We start from the raw sequence: 26,894 nt of genomic DNA on the forward strand, positions 1-26,894 counted from the left end.
TTATTTATCATGGTCCATGACGGCTGTTAAATAAAGGAAGTGGCAAGGGCAAGTAGTCAGAAAACAATATTTTATTCATTTCAAATCAATGAAACATAACACACTAACAGAGAAAGCAGGGACAACTATCAAATCCAATGTCGGGCAGTCAGTTGAAGAATAAAAACGATAAAAAAACGATCCATTATCCAGACCACTTATCCTATGCAGGGTCGCGGGGATGCTGGAACCTATCTCAGCAGTCATAGGGCAGCAGGTGGGGAGACACCCTGGACAGGCCGCCAGGCCATCACACGGCCAACAACCACACACGTAGGGGCAATTTAGTATGGCCGATTCACCTGACCTACATGTCTGGACTGTGGGAGGAAACCCACACAAGACACGGCGAGAACATGTAAACTCCACACAGAAGATGACCCGGGACGACCCCCCAAGGTTGGACTACCCTGGGGCTCAAACCCAGAACCTTGTTGCTGTGAGGCGACCACACTAACCACTGCACCACAGTGCCGCCCAAGCATAAAAAAGCATAAAAAACTCATCTATATTGCAAGGAAAAAAAATTACCCACAATCTTAAATGAAATGAAAAACCATTAAAAACCCTAGGATATGACTAACAATATATCCCTGTTTTATGCATCCCGTGGAGTATGTCTTCCCTTCCAGCAAGATGTCACCCTCTACCAATTAGTTGATGTTATCTTTGCAGCAATTATTCCCAATTTCAAGATAGTATGCAAGAAATCAGACAAGGCCATGTTTCACTAATCCATTTTTTTCTATTTGTAGGCAATTTTTTTACAGGAAAGGGATAGAAAGCAGCAAAATGGGAAGTAACTGTAAGCTAAGCATGAAGAACCTGTTTTAGGAAGGTAGTACATCTGCCTTTTTTGCCAGAATGGAACACTTTCTAAAATTAAATTTACTGGCGGCCTGTCCAAGGTGTCTCCCCACCTGCTGCGCAATGACTGCTGGGATAGGCTCCAGCATCTCCGCGACCCTGCATAGGATAAGTGGTCTGGATAATGGATGGATAGTTTCAGAGGAACACAGGATGTCAACCATATTTTTTTATCAATAAATCACAAATCGGTTTCATGCTATGTAGTCATCTTAATACAACAACAACCATCAGCAAGAAACATGTGAAGTACCAGGAAAAAAGTTGATATAGATATCAGCTTTTTTGAAAAAAAAAAAAACTGGTCTGAAAAAGGAATATTGGAGCACATTAGAGCACTAACTTGAGTGAACCCTTCCCCAATAATGACAGTTACTAACTGGTACAAAAAAGCAAAAAAAAAAAAAAGAGAGAAAGAAAGAAAAAAAAACAGGTACATTTTTTCATATGTGATTTAACATGGCCTAATGTAGGTAACTCCCTCTTTTGCTGCAGAAACCCCGGAATCTCTCATTTGACCCCATATATCAAACCCTTCCCAGTTGTGCTGATTATCAAAAATCCCCTGACCAATCTGGCATTGTTTTCCCTATACACAGATCTAAAAAGTATTTAGGAAATTTACAGTTAAGTTGTTTTAAGTTTTAATGAATGCAGGGTAAATTATTCCCTCATGCTCTCACTTCCCAGCCTGTTGGGCTTGACGCCGCAGTAGGACATAGATCTTTTCCTTGATCCAGTCTTTGTTATACGGTTGGTAGGTCTGAGTGTCAGCCCTGTACCTAAATGGAAGGAAAAAGGTGTATTTACTGAAATTCATCAAAGTCTCAAGTGCATGATAATTTTAAAAAAAAATCAACTCCTGGGAGTTTACTTGCTAAATAATAATGTCTTTATGCATACTCAAAAATCCAGGTAAGAAAATCAAATAAAGTTCAATCAGTTCATCTGGACACAACATTTATTGAGAAACGTTTCTTCACTCATCTAAGTGACCTCTTCAGTCCCAACTGACTGCAGGTTTCCCCACCCTTATAAACAATACAGTGGAAACCGATGTTTTCGGTCGTTATGCCACTGTTTATATATATATACACTACCGTTCAAAAGTTTGGGATCACCCAAACAATTTTGTGTTTTCCATGAAAAGTCACACTTATTCACCACCATATGTTGTGAAATGAATAGAAAATAGAGTCAAGACATTGACAAGGTTAGAAATAATGATTTGTATTTGAAATAAGATTTTTTTTACATCAAACTTTGCTTTCGTCAAAGAATCCTCCATTTGCAGCAATTACAGCATTGCAGACCTTTGGCATTCTAGCTGTTAATTTGTTGAGGTAATCTGGAGAAATTGCACCCCACGCTTCCAGAAGCAGCTCCCACAAGTTGGATTGGTTGGATGGGCACTTCTTTGAGCAGATTGAGTTTCTGGAGCATCACATTTGTGGGGTCAATTAAACGCTCAAAATGGCCAGAAAAAGAGAACTTTCATCTGAAACTCGACAGTCTATTCTTGTTCTTAGAAATGAAGGCTATTCCATGCGAGAAATTGCTAAGAAATTGAAGATTTCCTACACCGGTGTGTACTACTCCCTTCAGAGGACAGCACAAACAGGCTCTAACCAGAGTAGAAAAAGAAGTGGGAGGCCGCGTTGCACAACTGAGCAAGAAGATAAGTACATTAGAGTCTCTAGTTTGAGAAACAGACGCCTCACAGGTCCCCAACTGGCATCTTCATTAAATAGTACCTGTTAGAGCCTGTTTGTGCTGTCCTCTGAAGGGAGTAGTACACACCGGTGTAGGAAATCTTCAATTTCTTAGCAATTTCTCGCATGGAATAGCCTTCATTTCTAAGAACAAGAATAGACTGTCGAGTTTCAGATGAAAGTTCTCTTTTTCTGGCCATTTTGAGCGTTTAATTGACCCCACAAATGTGATGCTCCAGAAACTCAATCTGCTCAAAGAAGTGCCCATCCAACCAATCCAACTTGTGGGAGCTGCTTCTGGAAGCGTGGGGTGCAATTTCTCCAGATTACCTCAACAAATTAACAGCTAGAATGCCAAAGGTCTGCAATGCTGTAATTGCTGCAAATGGAGGATTCTTTGACGAAAGCAAAGTTTGATGTAAAAAAAATCTTATTTCAAATACAAATCATTATTTCTAACCTTGTCAATGTCTTGACTCTATTTTCTATTCATTTCACAACATATGGTGGTGAATAAGTGTGACTTTTCATGGAAAACACGAAATTGTTTGGGTGATCCCAAACTTTTGAACGGTAGTGTATATATATATATATATATATATATATATATATATATATTTAGTGTTTTTTTCAGAAACCGTCAATGGTATTATAGGTGCTCAACTAATGAGGAGCGGAATATCAACAGATACATCATCTGTGTTGCTATATATTTCAACACAGCTGACTCCATGCATCTGTGTTGATATCTATCTATCTATATATATATACAGTTGAGTACTTTTATCAACACCATTGACAGTTTCTGGAAACCCCCCCCCCCCCACACACACACATATATATATATATATATATATAAAAAACTTCGTTAAAAGAAACACTCAGAGGTAGGGAAAGTGATCAACAAATAAGGAGCAAAATAATCCAGAGAGTCAAATTCTTTGCTTATGGTATGAAACAGGCTTGTACTGTCTCATAAAGAATTTACTTGACTCACTGGATGAATATGGGGAATGGTGAATATATACATATACACACACACACACACACATATATATAAATACATATAAATACATACACACACACACACATATATATATATATATATATGTGTGTAGATAAAAGTGCTCAACAAATGAGTGGAATATTAACATGGATGTAGATTTTTTTTTAATGCATTTCAGTACAAGCTTGTTTCGTGTGTCATAAAAGTGTGTGACGCACGAAACAAGCTTGTACTGCAATGTATTAACGCTATATGCATTTCAGCACAAGCTTGTTTCGTGTGGAGCGTACTCATCGCATCACATTACATCACATCACATTACCCCTAATCTGAGGCAGACTAAAGACCGAGCACTTGACCTACTCCCTCCCTCAACTCCCCTCCCAAAACATATCAGACACTGCTCTGCCCACATTCAAGTCATTAATCAGGACTCACCTCTTCAGACTTCATCTGTGATTTATGTGATCTATGTTTGTTTTTCTAGCCCTTTTGTATCTGTCCAAGTCAGAGAGTACTGCTGGCGTCATGTGTGGCTGCCGCTTCTCCCTTTCGTAGCCCCCCATCCACCCCTGTATGTCTGTGTTATGTTTATCTGTTGTCTTGTTTCACCCTGTTTATTGTAAAGCGACTTTGAAGAAAAGCGTAATATAAGTTTAATTTATTATTATCATTATTATTACATCGTGTGACGCACAAAACAAGCTTGTACTGCTATGTATTAAAAGTTTTTTTCCTACATCCATATCAGGAGTGGCTAACCATGTGTCATGGAGAGCCACATGTATGCATGTTTTCATTCCAGCTGGACTCCACACCAGATGGTTTCTCTGATTAACAACCCCTTCAACCAAAGAGGAAGAATGTACGTATCAGTGAAATCACCTGGTGTCGAGTCGGGTTGGAATGAAAACCTACATACACACAGCTCTCCATGGCACATGGTTAGCCACTGCTGATCTATATTGATATTCCTCTCCTCATTTGTTGAGCACTTTTACCAAATATATATATACAAAATCCAGTGAGCCAAGTAAATTCTTTATGAGACAGTAAAAGCCTGTTACATGACATAAGCAATGGATTATTTTGCTCCTTATTTGTTGAGCACTTTCCCTACCATTGAGTGTTTCTTTTAACAAAGTTATATATTTTTTCTTTTATCAACACCATTGACGGTTTAAAAAAAAAGCTATATATATAAAATCCAGTGAGTCAAATAAATTCTTTGAGACAGTACAAGCCTGTTTCATGCCATAAGCAATCATTAGCTGTCTACACATATATACATATGTATGTATACACACACACACACACACACACACACACACACACACACACACACACACACACACACACACACACACACACACACACATACATACATACATACATATATATATCAGTTTGTATATATACGTGTATATATATTGTTTATATGGGTTGGGATACCTGCAGTCAACTGAGACTGAAGAGGTCACTTAAATGAATGATGAAATGTTTCTCTCTCAATAAACATTGTGTCCAGATGAACTGATTCAACTTTCTTTGATTGCTAAATATACTTACACAAGACAGCTCAGGTCTGCCAAATCATCAATAAAATCAAACAACTGACTGATGTCATAAGTGATGGAGGGACTGTTTGGATTCATTCTCTTAAGATGTTCCTCATACATCTTGCATACACCTGGAAGATAATGGTGGGCCATTATGACTGGTGGGAAATAATATCTGAGCATATCCAAAAGAGGTATGTTGAGCATCTGTAGTTAAAGAAAACTCCATAAGCAATGTCTAGAAAACTTCTACATAGTCCAGCAAAGGAACAAAAACTGGAACCACTGTTCATGTTATCCATGCTCTTGTCTTAACTGTCATGTTTCCAAAATGTGTTATCCAACACAAAAAAAAATTCTGAAAAGTAATCTTGAAAGGACACATCACTGCAAAACAACTCTAATCATATACACCACAAAATTATTTATATATGTGTATTGACTGATTAATAGATTGCCCCTCAAATGTTGTCAGATAGAAGACAGTGAAATATTAGCTTGTAATGGAAGCCACATTCAATAATGTAGATGAAAAATGAATGGAGCTCAAAAGCTTACTGAAGAAAAATATTTGCAAAATATACCATTTATAAGCTTATTTGACAGAACACTGGTTATGTGTCATTTAATTATGAGAAAGCTGAAACGCCAATGAGTTTAGAAAGTGCAGAAAAAAGTCATGCTAGTAAATTAATTGGTCCAAAGGAAATAAATCAATAATGAGATGGATTATTTCTAAAACGTCATTTTTAACAAACGACTCAAGACTCACCTTCCATACACTCATTTACAGACTCATAATCTGCATATGTGCGGCCCTCTGGTCTTTTGGTTGGCTGGACAAGCAGAATTGTGTGCGACTGTCGAGGCAACAAGAGTTAATACACGTTTTAATGTTACATGGTTACATTTAATAAGACATAAGCTGAACACGAAAGTATTAACAGAGTTTTCTTCTTAGCCATATACTAGGTAAGAAGCCTGCCAATATGGGAATCATATTCCCCCATTCTTGACACAGAAATCATTTGGTTGTCACTTCTTTAAACAAGTATACTACCTCTTCACTATTATAATCTACCAAACAGAAAAACAACAGATCATGTTAAGAGCACTTGTATTGACTTAAAAACGATCAATTGTATGGTTCGAGTTGGAGCAAGACGCTTGTTCGAGGCAGCAAGAAAAAAAATGGGTCAATACATTGGGATGCCACAGTAAACGTTATCCCCGCAGTTGATTCGGCTAAATTAGCTTAGCAGGAGCAAATGCAAGGCTAACGCAACATTAGCACTGCTAAAGCGTCAAAAAGCAAGAGCCACACTCACCATATTTGCACTAAGTGCCGCCTCTGACCTCTCGTTTTCGGTTGAAAAGGTGCGTTGAAATGTTACTATTTTATTTCAATCTCTCGTGGGATACAGCGGCTCGGACGAAAACATACAACGGAAATGAAATAGTTCTTCTTCCGGTTGAAAGTCCTCTTCGTCGTCTTCTTCTCCTACTTCGTCTTCGCCTCCTCCTTGTTGAATCGCAAAGAACGTAACGTCTTTAAGCCGTTATATTTGGTCATTGGCGGACAGAAACATTAATTATTCAACCACCTGGAAAATCCTCTCAAAGAACAAAGCATGTTCAACCAGCAGTAAAATGTGCAACCTATGTCTAGCTGAAAAAATATTTTATCATTTGAAAACCAGAAATGTCCACATGAATAACAGGAATGAATTGCAGACATAGATATAAGCACCTATTTTGTAATTATAAATAAATCATGTCAATGGACAAATACCCCCCGCCCCGCCCCCCCGTTGGACCGTTAGCGATCACATGTTTTTGAATTTTTTGAATGTCGCACCTCTCCCTTCCCCGTTGGACGTTGTGCGCGTGATGTGCATGACGAGGCAGTAAATGGTATGTCCTTTCCCGAGTAGCTTTATTTGCCAAAAGCGGATAGACTACAGTATAGAGCCCTACGGCTATTAAGCCAACCCCCAGTAATGCAGTACTAATAGAAGCAGGAGAGACGCCACTGGAGTTGAGAAGAGAGAAACTCGCACTTGCATACTGGGTCAGATTAAAAGGAAGTGGGGAAGAAAACCTTACAAAGAAGACGTTACAGGATTGTTGGGAATATTCCAAGTTCCAGAGGTGTGGGTTTGGGTGGGCAAGAGACGGAAGAGTGAGGACATATGGAATGGAGGCCTCAGAGTTCACCAGGTCCACCCCATTTAGCAGCGTACCCCCTTGGTTGTCCCCAGAAGTAAAGATAGACATGAGTATTCTGGAGAAGAAAAGAGCATGGCGAATGAATGAAGTGGGAGTTAAAACAAGTGTATACCTGAGTAATAGTTATCACAGTTATATCAAAATCTACACAGATGGTTCCAAGAGCAAACAGGAATGTGTGGGAATTGGTGTGTACGTCCCTGAGTTTAAAATATATATTTCTAAAAGAATATCTGACCAGTTATCAGTATATACAGCAGAAATAGCGGCAGTCATTATTGAGTTACAGTGGGTTGAAGAGGTCAGACCTGATAGGGTGGTGATATGTACAGACTCAATAGCAGTCTTGGAAAGTATACAGTCAACAAAAACTGCCAGAGAAGACTTAATCGTTGAAATTTACCATAATTTGCTAAGACTACACAGAGCTTCTGTTGGGTACCAGCACACGAGGGACTGAAAGGGAATGAGTGTGCAGATAAACGAGCAAAGACGGCATTGCAAAAAGAAATAACAGTATCAGTTCCACTTGGAAAAGGAGAAGGAAAAGCAGTGATTAAGAGGAAAGGAATGGAGATATGGCAGAAAAGGTGGGAGGGAGACCAGAAAGGAAGGGGGTATTACCATCCATCCATCCATTATCCAAACTGCTTATCCTGCTCTCAGGGTCGCGGGGACGCCTATCCCAGTAGTCACTGGGCGGCAGGCAGGGAGACACCCTGGACAGGCCTCCAGGCCATCACAGGGCAAAAGAATTGAACAAAGTTGTTATAAACATGAGAGGTAAAACACAGATGGACAGGGGGTATTACAAAATACAAAAAAATAATCTGTCATAACTAAGAACTATAAAGAAAGGAACAGAAGGGAGGAGATCACTGTAACAAGACTAAGATGGATCACACAGGACTAAATGGCATTTGGTTTACAATGGGGGAAAGAGACAATACTATAAGTGTGAGAACTGTGGAGTTAAAGGAAACGCAGAACATGTAATATTACATGGTAACGTGTATGAAGTGGAAAGAGAAAGGTTACAGGATAAAGTCCGAGAGGCGGGACGGGAGTGAATCTGATGGGGATACTGGGAACAGAAGGAGAGGGTGAGGGGATTAAAATCACCAGGAAGGCACGCTTTACTTTTTAAGTGACGCAAGGCGGATGGGTAGCATTTAACAGGGTAAAATTACATGATGTTACACACTCTTGTACAGTAGGTGGCGGTATGCACCTTAAAGCATTTTGCGATCCGCCAGTAAACCGAGCGAAGAAGAGGAAGAAGAAGCGTAGCTTTGTTGACAGCTGATGATTGCTTATGGCATGAAACAGGTTTGTTATATATATATATATATATATATATATATATATATATATATATATATATATATATATATATATATTGTGTGTGTGTGTGTGTGTATATATATATATATATATATTAGATGTAGGAAAAAGCTTTTAATACATAGCAGTACAAGCTTGTTTCGTGTGTCACGCACTCATCAGCTGCTAATGTGTTTCAACAAAGAAAATTGTATATATATGTATGTTTTTATGTATGTGTATATATATACATACATCATAATTGATATTCCGCTCATCCTGCTCTCAGGGTCGTGAGGATGCTGGAGCCTATCCCAGCAGTCACTGGGCGGCAGGTGGGGAGACACCCTGGACAGGCCGCCATCCATCACAGGGGGCACACACACACACACACACACACACACACACACACACACACACACACACACACACACACACACACACACACACACACACACACACACACACAGTTCAGTACGGCTGATTCACCTGACCTACATGTCTTTGGACTGTGGGAAGAAACCGGAGCACCCGGAGGAAACCCACGCAGACACGGAGAACATGCAAACTCCACACAGAGGATGAGCCAGGATGACCCCCAAGGTTGGATTACCCCGGGGCTCGAACCCAGAACCTTCTTGCTGTGAGGCAACCACTGCGCCACCCCCAAGTGTTAGCTTTTACAAGCACATTCTATCCAAAGGACAGAACTGTTAAGTGCTCGTGACTTCTGAGCATGTTTTGAATACTGCTGGGAAATAAGTAGGCTACTTTAACTGGGCTGGTGATCAGCTAACAGCACTCCATTGCTGTACAGTTTATGAGGGGCTAGTGTCACCAATGCCGTTTTTCTAGACGTGGCGAAAAATCATGCGTAACAGACAGGCAGCCATGAGCAGGTGGAGGCACAATGGAAAAAACACATTTACGCCGGATTCAAGCTCCCAAGACGTTGTCTCGGTGTTTAGAGCAGTGGTCATGCCATTGAGGGGCATTACTCTGCAGACTTGCATTCAAACCAAACTCTACACCAGCTGCATTCACTGATAAGTCCCCTCCCTCCAGTTGAAATTGTGCCATTTGGCAGAATCAGCTTAGAGAGAGTTAGAGTACACACACCCACACACGCGCGCGCGCGCGCGCACACACACACACACACACACACACACACACACACACAAGTATTTATATGGTGGTACAGTATTTTCAATTGAGTCACAAGATTAAACAGTGCCATCTAGTGGCCTTAGTTGAAATGGAGCGTATTCGTCCGACAAAATTACATCGTATAATCAGTTTTGAAATATAAATCGCTGGACCCTGAGCGCAGGATTAGCGGTTTGGATAATGGATGGATGGGTGGATGGGTGGATCGCTGGACCAGCCAGACGAGTCAAAAAAAAAACAGCGATTTATAGTCCGGGAAGTAGCCTGCAAACGTTTTATATTCTGTAAGATTCTGGAAGTTATGAGTTCTTTTTAACATTTTAAAAACGTTATTTTGAGATTTTATGACATTTTCACATTCATCCGTTCACCATGTTAAAATTTTCTCCTTATGCTTACCTCTTTTTTCTTTGTTTGTTTGCTTCGCGGCCCCTAGAATGGCTTCACAAACAGAAAGATTTGATTTATCATCTTGATTGACGGCCACTTTTTTTTTTTGCATTTCTTTATCACCAATCTTCTTAAATTCTCCCCAATCTGCACTGCTGGAAACCCATCTGTCTAATCCTCCAGCATCATCCTCTTCTGGACTCAAGCCTTCTTCGGTTGGTAAAGGCCTGTGGTCACTTCCTACTGTTTCTTTTAGAATCTCCCCAGTGCCAACCCCTGCCACCATTTCAGATACTAAAGCAAGCTCTGTGGCTTATTCTGTGGCCTTTCTAACATCAAATCTTATGCCCTTTCTGTCACTGAGGCCTACTAGAGTTTTGATTTCCAGCTCTTCAATCACCTCTCCATTCCCATCATTATAGCTACCCCATATTGTACTGTGAGCACTGATACCTCCACAAAAAAATAACTTTTCCTTTTAGATTTACAGCTAATTCCTCCAGTAATTCTAATGAAAGCTGAGTGCAGGGATTGGTCGCAAAGTCGATCGTATTTCAGAGTAAAAGCTCGTTTTCCGAAATAAAAGTCCCTTGATACGAACGAAAACTAATCTCATGTCATGGGTATGTGCAGACCTTTGGGTATGTGCAGACCAAAACTCAAAAAGGCTGAGATTTTACACAGCCGTATTCTGGCTGTTGCAATTTAAAGCTTTCCAGTAGACACCAATCCACTTTCTCATTTGTTCCAACAGTTTATTGATTCACTTATATCAATACGGGTGGCGATGAACACGTGTCCTGGCCAGGAAGGGATCGTACACAAATGTTTACACTGGATGACTCAGAACAACACCGACAAAAGTCCAGATGGTAACTGAAGTAAAACATTTAAAGAACAAAGCATGGCTTGGCCATAAAAAAAATAAAAAAAATAAGAGCAACTTAAAAGAGAAAATGTTGATGATGAAGGCTGGTTTATTTATGCAGTTTTATTCAAATTCAGCATCAGTTTTGGTGGTCTAATGCTTTCATTGTTGTTTTGGCTGGATGTGCGTGTGTAGATGTTGTGTGTGTTTGTTGTGCGAGTATACAGATGTCATGCAATCAGCTTCTGGGAGCAGGCACTCGGACTCATCCCGTGTTCTGGGTGAAGCAGTGAGCGTTCTTATGCCCTGACCCTCACAGCTCTTCCAGGTGACCCCCTCCTTGGAGTCACTCGTGAGGGGGCTGTACGTGTAGTCGCCCGCGCTGAACCCCCGCACTTGGTCTTGCATGCCTCCATGGAGACAAAGTTATTGGCATTACCCTGGCAACTGCCATACCAGAACTCGGTACATTTTCCAGAGCCTGAATCATAGTAGAAACGAACCAACCAGGTATCACAGGGACCCGCATCACGTGGCAAGGAGCACACATCACCAGCGGGAGGAGGGGCAGATGAGGCTGGGTACTGGGGAGGGAGAGAGATGGGGTCAGGGTAAATTGGGAAATTAGCAGAGAATCACAACCTAGCTGGTAAAACTTAGGATATAGTTGCCAAATAAGATTATTTCCCAATTGAACACTGCAAAAAGACCACCTTACCGAGGTATTATCTTGTTTAAGTCTCATAATGCGTCTTTCTACATATTACTAGTAAAAGTTTCTTACCCCACTGCCAGATAATGTCACTCATTTCAAGAAAGTGTATTTGCATCATGATTATTAGATTTGATTTAAGACATTTACTCTAAAAAATAAAGATGGCCTCAAATCACGTTTCTTGTTTCAAGATTAATTTTCCTGTTTAGTGAAAATGTCCCATAACAAACCTTATAATAAATAATCTTACAATAGAGATCTTATAAAACCAGCACTCTTTCTGCCAGTGGAATAAGACATTTTTACTAGCAATATCTTGAAATAAGCACTTAACATCAATTCAGTTGATCAGTCTGTTTTTTGTTTTGATATACTTGACTGACCGCCGTAGGGAAATTACGCTCTGCATTTAAGCCATCCCAGCTGTGTAGCTAGGAGCAGTGGGCAGCTGCCGTGCAGCACCCGGGGACCAAATCCAGTTCATCTTTCCATTGCCTTGCTCAGGGGCACAGACAGGAGTATTAACTCCTAACATGCATGTCTTTTTGATGGTGGGGGAAACCGGAGCACCCGGAGAAAACCCACCACAGACACAGGGAGAACACGCAAACTCCACACAGAGGACGACCCCAAGGTCGGACAACCCCGGGGTTCGAACCCAGGACAGTGCTAACTACTGTGCTGCCCAAAGTTTTGCATTTTGTGTGCGCTTCATGGCAGTCAAGCAGCAACCATTTAAAAGTTTTGTTCCAGTTTTCAAAAAAACTGGCAACTGAATTTTGGAGCCCACTGGTCACTCTTGTTTGTGGATTTGAATCACAAGTGACCAACCCTGGAAAAGGGTAAACATAAATAGGAGGTCTTAGATAAAATAATAAGAAATTATAAATAAATAAAAATGAAAAGGGAAGAGTGCAATTCTTACTAGAGTTGTTTGTTGTTCGGGACACCCTGACCGGCCAAATCCTTGAGCTGGAGTCACCCCATCCAAACAGCAACCGTATCTGATGAAGAGAGACATCTCCAGATTAGCAGCGACCCAACAGTGCAGTTTAAATAACAGCTTTCACAGTGGAAACTGAGTTGATTAGCTGTACCTGTGAAGTTATAACCATATGACCTTTTATCAGGAGGGCGGTTAGGAGGCAGTCATACCTGGTACGAACGCAGTCGTTTTCTGTGCAACCTGCATTCCTGGGCCCGGTGGCAGAGGTGAAGCCATCGGGACAGCAGCCGTAGTATGACTGTGCGCAGTAAGGACCAATCACAGACTGGTAGGGGTCATAAGGGACATTTGTGTGTGGTCCGGGAGCTAGAGAGAGGGAACAGACATGCAGACATAGTTAAGACACCGTATATGATGCCACTGTACATCATACTGCGGAATGGTGCAAATGTCTTGTATTTATGTGTGGCTGAGCTATTTACTCTAAAATCTAAATGTGACTTCCGGTGGTAAGTTCATAAAAAAAAAAAAAAAAACAAGCAAACAAAACAATTTCGACCTTGTGTTTTCGAGTGAGGGATCACAACTGTGAGGGAGCCATGTAATCATAGTCTAGACACAGAAAGTTATGAAGTAAAGGTAGATATTGTTCATTGCCTAAGGATACATGTTTGGGTAGTGAGTTAACCAAAATATGCAGTATACTCATTTTTTAATTCTTTGTTTATTTTCTGCTTCTTTGTTAAGGACACACACACACACACACACACACACACACACACACACACACACACACACACACACACACACACACACACACACACACACACACACACACACACACACATATATATATAAAATTATATTAATATATATTATATATTATTTTATACCCTTTGCATATATCTACACTACCGTTCAAAAGTTTGGGATCACCCAAACAATTTTGTGTTTTCCATGAAAAGTCACACTTATTCACCACCATATGTTGTGAAATGAATAGAAAATAGAGTCAAGACATTGACAAGGTTAGAAATAATGATTTGTATTTGAAATAAGATTTTTTTTACATCAAACTTTGCTTTCGTCAAAGAATCCTCCATTTGCAGCAATTACAGCATTGCAGACCTTTGGCATTCTAGCTGTTAATTTGTTGAGGTAATCTGGAGAAATTGCACCCCACGCTTCCAGAAGCAGCTCCCACAAGTTGGATTGGTTGGATGGGCACTTCTTTGAGCAGATTGAGTTTCTGGAGCATCACATTTGTGGGGTCAATTAAACGCTCAAAATGGCCAGAAAAAGAGAACTTTCATCTGAAACTCGACAGTCTATTCTTGTTCTTAGAAATGAAGGCTATTCCATGCGAGAAATTGCTAAGAAATTGAAGATTTCCTACACCGGTGTGTACTACTCCCTTCAGAGGACAGCACAAACAGGCTCTAACCAGAGTAGAAAAAGAAGTGGGAGGCCGCGTTGCACAACTGAGCAAGAAGATAAGTACATTAGAGTCTCTAGTTTGAGAAACAGACGCCTCACAGGTCCCCAACTGGCATCTTCATTAAATAGTACCTGTTAGAGCCTGTTTGTGCTGTCCTCTGAAGGGAGTAGTACACACCGGTGTAGGAAATCTTCAATTTCTTAGCAATTTCTCGCATGGAATAGCCTTCATTTCTAAGAACAAGAATAGACTGTCGAGTTTCAGATGAAAGTTCTCTTTTTCTGGCCATTTTGAGCGTTTAATTGACCCCACAAATGTGATGCTCCAGAAACTCAATCTGCTCAAAGAAGTGCCCATCCAACCAATCCAACTTGTGGGAGCTGCTTCTGGAAGCGTGGGGTGCAATTTCTCCAGATTACCTCAACAAATTAACAGCTAGAATGCCAAAGGTCTGCAATGCTGTAATTGCTGCAAATGGAGGATTCTTTGACGAAAGCAAAGTTTGATGTAAAAAAAATCTTATTTCAAATACAAATCATTATTTCTAACCTTGTCAATGTCTTGACTCTATTTTCTATTCATTTCACAACATATGGTGGTGAATAAGTGTGACTTTTCATGGAAAACACAAAATTGTTTGGGTGATCCCAAACTTTTGAACGGTAGTGTATATCTATATATCTATATCTATATCTATCTATATCTATATATATATAGACATATATATAGATATATAGATGCAAAGGGCATAAAATAATTTACACAAAACACCATACCTGAAGGCTGTCCTGGAACATGGGGCATAAATCCTCTCATGGTGCTTTCATGGCCTCTTGGGTCCTGGACACTTGGGACCACTAGAAGGAATTCAGGTTGAGTAAACAGAGTAATACACAAACTAACAAAGAAAAGAAACGGGAGCATAAATGTTCAGGATTTTTGCTCACTTTGTGCTCCGGGGCAAGGCTGGGTGTTGCATGCCTCCACGGCAGCGGGCCTACTCGTGGGTCCACACCTGTCCTCTGTGTAGGGGTTCAGGTTGGTGTCGAAGCACCCCACCCTCCTCTCCCTTACCCCACCACCACAGCTCCTAGTGCACTGGACAACAGGAGAGGGCATGGTGAGGTGAAGCATTAAAGCGTTGTTTTTACCCCACATCATTTTCTCTCTTTTTCGGACTTACCAGGCCGTAATCGCTCGCATGCCAGGTAATTTGTGTGTGACAGGCAGGCCTGCGGCAGGCCTGAACAGCAGGGGGCCGAGCCAGACCGCTACAGGCATGGTCAGCCAGACGCTCTCCTCCAGAACCAACACAGAACACCTCCCTCGTTTGCTGGCCTTCCCCACAAGTCACTGAGCACTGATGATCAAGAGTTTCAGGGAAGCAGGTATTATTTACTGGGCGAAATATTCACCGTAACAAGAGAAGATAGCAACTTCCTGCTACAACACCTGTCATATTTAGTATGTATTTTATCATTTGAAAAAAAATGGGTTAAAAAAAAAACCAAACAACTACTAAACATTCCTATAAAGTACTGACCACACTGAAGCTGGAGACACTGTACTCGACAACACATGGTTGCATGTTACAGGCCTGCTGGCTCGCTGGTCTCTGCAGGCGCTGGGAAATGCAGTAAGACTCATCCACCACACGGGAGGCCCCTGTGTCCTGAGCAATACACTGCACACTGCGATACCTCATTCCTCCATTGCAAGTGGCGGAGCACTGACCATACACACCGGAGGTATAGGCGTAGGTAACCCTCTCTGTTGGGTGTGGAGCAACAGCGACAGGAGCAGGGGCAACTTCAGGGTGCCGAACATCATCCAGGCCCATAAACTCACCCTGGCTTGGTAGCTAGAGAGGAATGAAGTATCATGATCAACAACAGGTTGGTCTGAAAACACCTTTAAAGACAAAACACTCAGCAAGTCACTTAATGCTCAATTGCCCACACGGTGCCATGCATTGGGCAACATGTATCTGCACTGGACTACCCCTTGATGCACACAGGCAGAAGAACTGTGGCTGTGAAGCATGGCACCGCAGAAAAATAGCCTCCATCCTACATGAAGTTTGGATTTGTGAAGGTGATCGTTTTGAGCGTACCCTGCAGACCCCGTCCACACAGATATCACTGCGGCCCACATAGCATAGTGTCCCATCTACCACTGCAGGTCTGTGTCTGTAGAAGAAGTTCTCTCCTCTGGGGACACAGTTCAGCTCACACGGGTTGGTTGCTACAGAGAGGACAACATGGGTAAAATCCTATTTCACCCCATAAAAGCAGTTATAAGCACAGACCTGGGTCGAATTCAAATAGCAAATGAAAACTATTATTGCTTGGTGGAGCCTGTTTGGTGAGCTAGACTGGGGCATTGCCAGACCAACGTTTTACCTCTGAGATTAATTGTCCAGATGATAACCCTTATTTATGTGGTAACAAAAGGAGATTAAACAATAGACAAGAACTATTTGCAACTAGAATTTTGCCTGGATAGGGATAATCCATATGTATATTGTAATCACGACTTGGTGGGTTCGACAGGAATTAGTGGTGTCTTGAAACAGTCTTTTGTATATTTTATAATATTTATGATATATTTATATATAATATATAATATATGAATGGATTAATTAATAATTATAAATAAATTATAAATAATATATACGAATTACACACACATATAGCTAGCTAGCTAGATAGATAGAGATAGATATAATATTTGTAAATTTTGTATTTTTTGTATTTTGTCTGTCATTAGTGCATCACCCGGTATCTTCCTGTAATGGATAGGCTGAAAACAAATGCCCTCTTCAAGGACAACAAAGACCCTATATATGTCACCTCCATAGTAAGGCACCCATGAGTAGCGTTTGCCCTGGAAGTCCACATTATCAAACTGGGCGCACTGCTCTTCTCTGAAGTCCACGGCACCTCTTGGACACTCCTACAGGCAAAACATAATGAAAGATAGCTGCTTTAACCACAAAGCACTTCCACATATACACCCTGCATGTGTGCACATGTGTGTCTATGCCGGAAAAGAGCGATGAGATAAAAAGGTAATTGTAAAGCCTGCCTTTGTATTACAGGTGCGGAAGGACTTGGATGAACCGGCGCAGTTATGTCCTCCATCTGTCCTGCAGAAGAGGAAATGACGGAATCAGAGATGCAAGCCAAATAATTTCTTCTCTCTGTCCATTTCTTTCTTTTTTTTTTTCTTGAAACACACACATACAACAAACACATGTAGAGACACACATCCACCTAAGCATAGACTCATATCGCACTTTCAAGGACATATATACGGGCTCATACAGTCTCTCTCTCACTTCTTACTTCAATTCATCCATCCATCCATTATCTGAACCGCTTATCCTGCTCTCAGGGTCGCGGGGATGCTGGAGCCTATCCCAGCAGTCATTGGGCGGCAGGCGAGGAGACACCCTTGACAGGCCGCCAGACCATCACACAAGGCCGACATACACACACATTCACACCTAGGGGCAATTTAGTACGGCCGATTCACCTGACCTACATGTGTTTGGACTGTGGGAGGAAACCCGAGCATCCGGAGGAAACCCACACACACACACACATACAGGGAGAACATGCAAACTCCACACAGAGGATGACCCGGGACGACCCCTAAGGTTGGACTACCCCGGGGCTCGAACCCAGGACCTTCTTGCTGTGAGGCGACCGCGCTAACCACTGCGCCACCATGCTGCCTACTATTCAATTTAACCCAATTCATTTCAAATTAGGGTGCTTTACTGGTCAAATATATTTACTATATATTTGTATATATTAGATTATATATAATATATATTTAGTTACTAAAATATTTGATGACAAAAGTAATACTTGTCACACTTAGAAACAACCCCCATGCCCACCCTGCTCTACCTTGAAGTAATACATTTCCTGGTTCTCATTGCCACTCCTGTGCCACAGGTGCGACTGCATGGCCCATAGGCTCCAAACTCTCCCCAGTAATCATGGCTGGGGTGTGATAGCTGTAAAACAAAAAAGCACGACATGCTTAGCCGTAGGAACACACAGTCCTAACATGTGCCGCACCATAGCCCACTACACAAACCACAAGGACACACTGAAAGGAAAACTGGAGACGGGAATAGAAGCTGAATCTTTTAGCCGTCCACTGAAAACTGCATAGCCCTGATCAGTAATAAGCGTCATATTTCCAGGTCTATTTCCATATGAAACTGAGATTTTGCTGAATTTTTGTACTTTTAAACAAACTGAAATGAAACAAACTGTATTTTTTTTAAATTTTGAGATATTTTATTGATCCTCGTGGGGAAATTATGCTCTGTATTTAACCCATCCTAGCTGTGTAGCTAGGAGCAGTGGGCAGCCACCATGCAGCATCCCGGGACCAACTCTGGTTCGTCTTACCATGCCTCGGTCAAGGGCACAGACAGGAGTGCTAATCCTAACATGCATGGCTTTTCTTCTTCTTTTTTTTTTTTACTATCAATATCAATATCAGTATTTAATATCAATATATATTTTGACACATTAAACAGCATTATGTGATGAAGTGAAACTCACAGTGAAGGCAGGTACAGCCAGCAGCTGTAGGACAACCAGGACCTGCAGGATAGTCATGTTCCACCAGGAGCCTCTGCAAGACTACCAGTGACGAGAAGAAACTGAAATTACACAAGCACAGTCTGATCCATCATCTGATCCCACATCACCTTTGCTGAATAGAAATGAGTTTGATGTGCATAGAATTGAATGTGCATCAGTTTGCTAAATTCACCAACAGCCCTGATATCCAGCTAAGAAGCAAAAGAATCTAACATGCAAACCAGTTTCTCACCTGTGAAGATGGATATCAAACGAGTAAGTCACAACCAAGGTACGACAATTTCAAGTGTGGCTTGTGTGTCTTCTCCTACCTTGTAGACTTCAGTCCTCAGCGGGGGAAACTCGGTTTGTGGAACCAGTAGTCCAGTGGGACGTGACCCTCAGCAGGGAAGGTGGGCACTGACACCCGGCTTTCTATCTCCTCACCAGCACTACAGCCCACAAGGTGTCCGGTTTCAAGCCCGACAGGCGGAGGCTTTTTTTTTCTCCAAGATTTTGTTATTTTTGTCTCCACGTTTTATGGATTTGTGTGGTCTCTGACCTGGTTTAATACCACCGGGGTTGTGTCATCTTCGCCTTAACATTTAAAGGATAAGGACTCCGTTCGATTGTACTTCTTTTGAGCAGAGTCTGTTCATTTGTCAGTAATGGGTGATATTTTAATTGAAATATTAATGGTTTATAGAGGATATCGTCATTCAATGCTTTGAGCCCTTGAGCAAGAACAGGACTATAACCACGACCACGGTATCCGTTGCAAGATAGGGAAGCGAAGAAAAGGGACACTAGAGCAGATATGGTTTCACTTTTTTTTTTAATTCAACTATTATGCAACGATTCAAGCTGAAATACTCATGAAAAAGCACGGAATAAGGGACACATGAAAGAAACGGGACCCAGAGGAAACGGCATCCAAAGTCTCCCGTTGGCTTGATGTTGATTCCGAATCCTGACCGCTGAATGTCCCTTCGCACATCCCATAACCACTAAACACATACCAGTAAATCGCAGCTGAGAAACTGGTGGGAGGGCGCAACGCCTTAGGGGTCTATTTAGGGTTATTTTAGTGAGAAACCACGTGAAACATGGCTCGGCTGCGGAGGGAATATAAGGGGTTTGCCCCGGCCACAAACGCTCCCATGCCAGGATTTCACCAGACGGAAGGCCATAGGAGACATTCAGGCTGGCCCACTGTGGGATAAACAGCCTGTGACCAACCGGGAACATATACTTTATTCTATCAGCATAAAGCAACTAGGTGAGGGAAGGAGATAAAAACAGGAGGAGAAAAGACCAAAAACTAAAACAAGATGCAAAAGAAATGGGAATAACTCATTTGCTGACATGCAGCATGGATTTAGAGCGCGGTATGGTTGCGATGACGCTTTATGTCAGTTATGAGAAAGTCTGCTCTGACTCTTGATGATGTGGATTAGTGTCCCTCTGTGACCCAAAAGAAGAACAAAAAGTGACATTTGCTGGCTAGAACGCACATTGATTAACAACAATTAAACAATAATTAGCTACTGATACAACCCTAAAATCTCCATTTGCACTGGAAAAATATATATACTATAAAATTCAGAGATCTCCTTAAAGCTTCAAAACCATCGAAACATCCACAGGCTCTCTATCTCTCGCCTCCTCTCGTATCCAAAGCGTTGACTCCACACATCCCGACCGGCGCACCCCGCCCCGACAGCCTTCGGTTTCGGAGCGGTCCATCGCCAGGTTTGCAGTCCCCTTCCTCGAGCGCCCCTCAAAGCTGCCGGTTGAGTTTCTGGGTTTGTTGCTCCTTGGCGTCGAAGGCACTCTTAGTGCTTAACAAATCCTCCATGGTATCCATGACCTCCTGCATGTCGCGGGCCAGGTCGCCGTAACTCTCCTTCAGCTCCTCCTGCTGCTGCCTCAGCTCCTCTGCCGTCTGCATGAGCTCGGTCACCTGGTGGCAGCAGTGGCTCCGCAGCTGCTCCACGTCCATCAGCAGAACCTCCATGCTGGTCATCAGCTGCTCCAGACGGTCGGCCGTCACCTCAAACCCAGTCACCTCGCTATCCCCGTCGGCCCTGTCCTGGGACTCGGCACCGGGGTCCTCCGGTACCCTGGTTTCAGACCCCGAAGCCTGTTGGTCTGATTCCATCTTACTGATGTAGCCGCTCTCAGCCACCGGACAGTCTCGCGAGGCCTCTGTAAGACAGATATCTGGAAAGTAATGGGATAGCTTAGCAGGTAGCCAAACGTCAGCGGTTGAATATGAAATCGAAAAGGCCGAAAAGGGGCCAGGAATGTCAGAAATATAAAGACAATCCTGCATCCGTCCTCTCGGTCAACCTGTAAGTAATTTAAGCTTGTTGTGGGGGTTGAAAAATGCACTCTTGACTAAGCTTATCTGTTCCTGTTTGTGTGTGTGTGTGTGTGTGTGTGTGTGTGTGTGTGTGTGTGTGTGTGTGTGTGTGTGTGTGTGTGTCCGTCCAAGGGCAAGCGAGGGAAAGGAAGTCAAAAAAAGAGACGACTGTGTATGTATGTGTGTGTGTGTGTGTGTGTGTGTGTGTGTGTGTGTGTGTGTGTGTGTGTGTGTGTGTGTGTGTGTGTGTGTGTGTGTGTGTACCAGGCAAGCGTCTCTCCCTGACATGTGGTGTCCTGTAATCCAATTAGAGCAGCTACCTCAAATAAGACGCCACACAGTCCTGACATTTACTGGCTGAGGCGGGGGACAGGTTGGACAGGGGATTACCTGCCCGTGTCCCTCCTACTAACAGAGACACTGCTCCAGCCGTCTGAGTGAAAGTTTAACCCTGTCCTCCTGAACTGACCAGTGGGGTGGCCTTAACGTTCTCGCCCTCCTGCTTTGAGGCGACCGCGCCAACCACTGCACCACCGTGCCGACAAAAAGGCTGTCAAAGCCTAATTTATGTCTTTTAATATCTTTCTATAATGGAGTGTACCCCTGCCCCCCTGGTCATTTAGGTTCGTTCTGTATACCGTCCTCTGTATACTAAATCTGTTGTGTTAGTAAAGAAATGTTTGAAGGGGAAAAAAAGCACTCGTTGCTGTTGTCGCCACAGACACCAGATTTAAAACTCCGGCGTGCTGCGAAATACACAGAGAGAGATTAACCTGGCGGAGAGGGGCTAAATCACCATTGTGTGAACTCGTTTGGCGAGGGCATAAATCTCACAGGTATTCATTTATATTTAAAAGTCCTGCATTCTGGCTTTAAACTGAAATACCTGCAAGAAAGTTGTCGTGATGTTACTGCAGTTAAACACTTGTTGTGGGTTTTAGTCCGATTAGAAGGCCGCTCAGAGCCAATCGAGGACTCTTGCTAGTCAACCCTTTACTGGTTGTATTTGAGACCTTTGTGTGTGTGTGTGTGTGTGTGTAAGTAAAAAGTGCTCAACAAATAAGGAGCAAAACAATTCAGTGATTCCAGTAAATTCTTTATGAGACAGTACAAGCCTGTTAGAGTGTCATGAAGAATTTACTTGAATCACTGAATTTTATACATATAGAGTATTATATTGTATATATATTATATCCTATGTACCTATACATTGTATGTCCTATGGATCTGAACCTAGTTTTTTGGCGCTTACTTGCGTTGTTGGCTCCTGACTAGATCCTTGCTTGTGTTGTATTAACTCTCAGATGTATGTTGCGTTGGATAAAAGTCAAGTCAAGTAGGTTTTGTCTATCCCCAGGTGGGCAGCTGTTGTGTAGCAGCGGCAACATTTAAACACACAAACACTCCACAAAACAGCCATGCGTCAAAAGCGCCTGCTGAATGCAACATTGTAACATTGTAACATTGTATCTCTCCCACCATTCATCGACTACTCGACTACTTTTGGGGACAGTTGATGACTACTCAAATGCAGCAGCTGTAAATGTCTTAACAAACACACACACACACACACACACACACACACACACACACCATGTAGTACATTCTCTCATATTCTTTCTCCACCTGTATGTACCCCTCCCTCGTGCTCCACCTCAGGGTGTTGTGCTGACCTGTGAAGCAACTGGCACCACGCTGTGCTTCCCTGTCTGCCAGAGCTAAGCTCCGCCTTTCTCAACTGCAGTACCTCCCGCCACTTTAAGACATGGCTATTTTGGGAGGTAGACTTAATTTATAGTACACTTTCAGTGAGATTTGTCCCCCGGCATCAGGTTTTGTTTAAGGTCCCTTGTCAGAACAATCACAGCCACATAGAAAGAAAACTGAACCCTAACCCTGAAACTCTGCGTATAAACTCCATGTTTATAACATGTAAATAACACCGGTTTATACATTATCTTCATAAGGAGCACTCGTACCTTGTTAGCACATCAACTTGTTGACAGAAAGTAGTCTTGGCAACAAACGCTGGTGTATTTGTGAAATTGTTTAAATACATCTTCTACTAATCCACATTTACACCCATCTAAACCTATGGGCCATTTTGCTTCAATAATTTTGTCAATCAATTTAAAGGACAATAAAGTTTCTCTGCCAAAGAAACACATCTGAACAGCAAGTGTTTGAGTGACTGCAGTTCTGTAGCACTTTCCTAGTCCTACGACACAAGCGCTCAACAATGCAACGACTGTGTCACGTTTCAGTACGGGTGAACCTCCTGGGAATCAAACCTCCAACCCTGGCAGGATCAGTGCCTTGCTCAGAGGAAATGCTGCCATTACACCAGGAATGAACCGAAGGAGCCACACAGGACCACCAAGTGGCGTCATATGACAAAGGTCTGGATCCTATTTCTATTCTTTTGATTGTGAAAGCACGCCCCCTGATGGTTCATCGAGCAACAGAAGATTCATTTCTCTTCATATCACCCGCATAAAATGAAGACAAAGTTGTGCATGAAAATATGACGAAGTGTTAAATGGTTTAGAGATGTTAACATTTTCACTAATTGTGGAAGATTACACAGAGTTCTGCTCTTCACAGAGAACTCTAAGGTTTTGATGAAATGGCTCATGTTTACCCAGCATATTTTTTGTGTTCTTGTTAAAAGCGTTTAGTGCGACCCTTGACTAAATACAGTATCATCACAATGGAGACGAAGATAAGGAAATAGTTATGGGAGAAACTGGGGGTAAGAGATGAAGTCACTGAGGATCTGACAACAGTGCAAAGTTTGTGCTTTTATGGTTGCAACGTTTTTTTTATTATTTGGGGATTGAGAATTTTTTTCCCTTTCAGAACCGAAATATAGCTTTCTGCAAAACATATTGTGCAAATGTAATGCATGACTGATGATACGTTATAATCTATGTGAATTTGATAAAGTCAATGAGATGATGTGACAAATATAGCAGTCAAACACTAGTGTATATATATATATATATATATATATGTGTGTGTGTGTGTGTGTGTGTATATATATGTATATGTATATATATATGTGTGTGTGTGTGTATATATATACACATATACACATATACACATATACACATATACACATATACACATACATACATACATACATACATACACACACACACATACATACATACATACATACATACATACATACATACATACATACATACACACATATATATATATATATATGCATATGTGTTGAACCCTGGTCATTGTGGATCTCATTTCAAAACACTTTGTGAGACATGTAAGTCCATCATACACAAACGCTGATGTGCCCACTTAACATGACAGAGACGATATCATTTTAGAGTCCACATAAGAAGAAAGGATGTTTAAACACATGCAAAGACACCACCGGTTTTAAAGGGACTAAAGATTAGGGGCTGAAATGTGGACGCTAAGGGTAGGACTAAACACCCCTCTCTTATCAAAAACACCCACATCGCTCCATGGGAGTACTGCAAAACAGAGATAAAGGTTATTTATGGTGTATGGAAAAAAAGCCCTTTAAAAAGAGCACGAAATAACAAACAGTACCTCGGGACCTAATATGATGAACTTTAAGGGGCGCCGGTGCAAAATCTCTGGCCACTAGAGAAGCTGACTTTTAAGAGGAAATATCAACACATGGAGCAAAAAAGTAAAGCTAAAATCTGGGACGACAGATGTCTGCTGAAATAAGCATCAGACGGAAGAGATGGCGGTGCTGTTGTATAACAGAATAATGCGGCGCACAAGACCGTGATCCTGCAGAGGAGGCTGTGTTTTCCACCTCTCCCTTCCAGGTTTACAACAGGGATAAACAAAAGCCTTAATAACAGTCAACATGGCAAACCCGTCCTGCATTTCCCCCAAAAATATACATTTAAGACACACATGAACTTGTTCAGGCTGTCGATTCAAGCCCTACATTTTGTTTTAAGGGGAAGTTTCCAACGCAATGAGCCTCCCAAATAAAAAACATGCTATGCAACATGGATGAACTGTGTGTTGTGAAGCAAATAAAGAAGGTATAAATACAACTTTTAAAATTGTATAGGATAACATTTTAACAATTTGGCATCACATAAAAACGAGATACATTTAGTTTTAGCTACGGTAAATTTAATGTGAGAATTGCAATGTTATTGAAGGACAAAGATGAAGTGTCATTATAAATGTATGGAGAACAAAAATGCAAAACAGACACATACATAAATTTAGCAAAGCATGAATACTGATAAAAGCACAATGGTAAATGGGAACATTTGACCCTCAGCAAATATACTGAGCATTTAAAGCCCCAGAACATAGCTACGTGTAAGGGTAAAGAGTAAATACATATGCAAACCTACCGGTTGTGTGGTGCTGCTGCTACTGGGCAATAGCATGGACATCAACAGGTGCTGTTTATCTGCATGCCCACTGAGGAAAGCGAGGAAATGAGGAGAGAGGGCTCACTTCTGCAGTCACAACGCTGATAAATGCTCATAGTGGTTCATCACCAGGATGGTCCAACATGTAAGCAAAAGATAAGATAGCATGTAGGCTGTATGCTAAGTATGCTGTCTTTTCCTGAGCACCGTGGCCCATGCCAGAGCTGCTAAGATAGCATTATTTGCTCATAGTCCAGCAAAAGAAAAGGAAGCTGTTTTTTAAGCGTTTCATTTTAAATTGAGATATCTGCCATTTGAAAAGATGACTTGTACTATGATAAAAGCATCGCTGGCTAGTGACTAAAACTTAATATAAAACAATATCTAGGTCCCCTAATCACTTTTATTGTGAGGATCTTCTGTTTTTGGATTTTTTGGGTTTTTTTTTGCCACTTTCCAGCTTTATTTGATAGCGATAGAGAGAGACAGGAAAGGCACAGGAGAAAGAGGAGATGACAAAGGGAGGGCCTGGGCTGGATTTGAACCCAGGCCGCTGCCGTTGGGACTCAGTCTTATGTGGTACACGCTCCACCAGATGAGCCACTGGGGCACCCCCTGGATCTTCTCTTCACCAAACACAGTTTTCCATATTCTATGTCCGTTTCAGTATCAGGCCACGTTCCAGCCTTTGAATCCATACTGGTTACTGTCACGACCCGTCTGTCCTTCCTGCACAATGCTCTCTTTCCTGTCTCCCTGTATGTATGTTGTCCTGCATGTCCTAAACTCCGCCTGCCACTCTGCCTCTTGTTCTCTCAGCATTACTCAATGACACGACACGCTGCTTCTCCTCATCATTACCTGTACCTGTCTACACCAGCCCCTGCAGTGTGTTTGTCAGATAATCTCTGTGTGCTAGCCACCGTCGTTTCTAGCCTGTTCTGCCCGTACGATGTTGGTTTGTTTGGTAACATTCTCAGTGGGCGTCTGGGTAGCTTAGCAGTCTATTCCCTTGCCTACCAACTCGGGGATCGCCAGTTTGAATCCCCGTGTTACCTCGGACTTGGTCGGGTGTCCCTACAGATACATTGGCTGTGTCTACGGGTGGGAAACCGAATGTGGGTCCGTCGGGGCGTCTGTTCGGGGTGGGGTGGGGAGGGGGAACTGGGGGGGGGGGAATAGCGTGATCCTCCCACGTGCTATGTCCCCCCTGGTGAAACTCCTCACTGTCAGGTGAAACGCAGCAGCTGGCGACTCCACATG

The 26,894-nt window shown here is 42.1% G+C and overlaps 2 protein-coding genes and 1 long non-coding RNA gene across 4 annotated transcripts; all 3 read right to left on the minus strand.

The window, feature by feature from the left end:
• Positions 1-61: 61 nt before the first annotated feature.
• LOC130125255 (enhancer of rudimentary homolog) lies at positions 62-6,645 on the minus strand. Its single transcript, XM_056294777.1, has 4 exons — positions 6,512-6,645; positions 5,956-6,043; positions 5,194-5,314; positions 62-1,688 (listed from the first exon to the last, which is right to left on the minus strand). Exons 1-4 carry the CDS (start codon positions 6,512-6,514, stop codon positions 1,586-1,588), a joined length of 315 nt encoding a protein of 104 aa, XP_056150752.1. The 5' UTR covers positions 6,515-6,645; the 3' UTR covers positions 62-1,585.
• A 1,395-nt stretch (positions 6,646-8,040) lies between these two features.
• On the minus strand, positions 8,041-10,423 carry LOC130124740 (uncharacterized). The gene is made up of 3 exons (XR_008811397.1): positions 10,302-10,423; positions 8,991-9,083; positions 8,041-8,141 (listed from the first exon to the last, which is right to left on the minus strand). It is a non-coding gene; the product is annotated as an uncharacterized LOC130124740 (long non-coding RNA).
• Positions 10,424-11,081: 658 nt separating this feature from the next.
• Positions 11,082-25,640, minus strand: paplnb (papilin b, proteoglycan-like sulfated glycoprotein). 2 transcript variants are annotated; one of them, XM_056294715.1, is made up of 13 exons: positions 25,611-25,640; positions 18,846-18,926; positions 18,177-18,286; positions 17,347-17,407; positions 17,112-17,214; positions 16,373-16,503; positions 15,803-16,120; positions 15,443-15,619; positions 15,207-15,357; positions 15,036-15,116; positions 13,031-13,187; positions 12,801-12,879; positions 11,082-11,744 (listed from the first exon to the last, which is right to left on the minus strand). In XM_056294715.1, the coding sequence occupies exons 2-13, from the start codon at positions 18,900-18,902 to the stop codon at positions 11,460-11,462; spliced, it is 1,710 nt and encodes a 569-aa protein (XP_056150690.1). In that variant the 5' UTR covers positions 18,903-18,926; positions 25,611-25,640; the 3' UTR covers positions 11,082-11,459. The 2 variants fall into 2 exon arrangements, with proteins under 2 accessions (XP_056150690.1, XP_056150691.1); XM_056294716.1 differs by lacking the exons at positions 17,347-17,407; positions 18,846-18,926; positions 25,611-25,640 and having other exon boundaries at positions 18,177-18,196.
• Positions 25,641-26,894: the final 1,254 nt, after the last annotated feature.

The sequence above is a fragment of the Lampris incognitus genome, chromosome 15 (genome assembly GCF_029633865.1).
Source record: "Lampris incognitus isolate fLamInc1 chromosome 15, fLamInc1.hap2, whole genome shotgun sequence".
NCBI classification, from domain to species: Eukaryota; Metazoa; Chordata; class Actinopteri; order Lampriformes; family Lampridae; genus Lampris; species Lampris incognitus.

What these genes read in the sequence shown, in the direction of transcription:
- LOC130125255 (XM_056294777.1), bottom strand. An exon ending in TGTAAATGAGTGTATGGAAG is followed by an intron (nt 5,315 to 5,955) that starts GTGAGTCTTGAG and finishes ATTATCTTCCAG; the next exon opens with GTGTATGCAAGATGTATGAG. An exon ending in GCAGACCTGAGCTGTCTTGT is followed by an intron (nt 1,689 to 5,193) that starts GTAAGTATATTT and finishes CCTTCCATTTAG; the next exon opens with GTACAGGGCTGACACTCAGA.
- paplnb (XM_056294715.1), bottom strand. Translation starts at nt 18,902, where the DNA reads ATGACTATCCTGCAGGTCCTGGTTGTCCTACAGCTGCTGGCTGTACCT. An exon ending in TGGCTGTACCTGCCTTCACT is followed by an intron (nt 18,287 to 18,845) that starts GTGAGTTTCACT and finishes TTTGTTTTACAG; the next exon opens with CTATCACACCCCAGCCATGA. An exon ending in AACGACTGCGTTCGTACCAG is followed by an intron (nt 12,880 to 13,030) that starts GTATGACTGCCT and finishes TCTCTTCATCAG; the next exon opens with ATACGGTTGCTGTTTGGATG.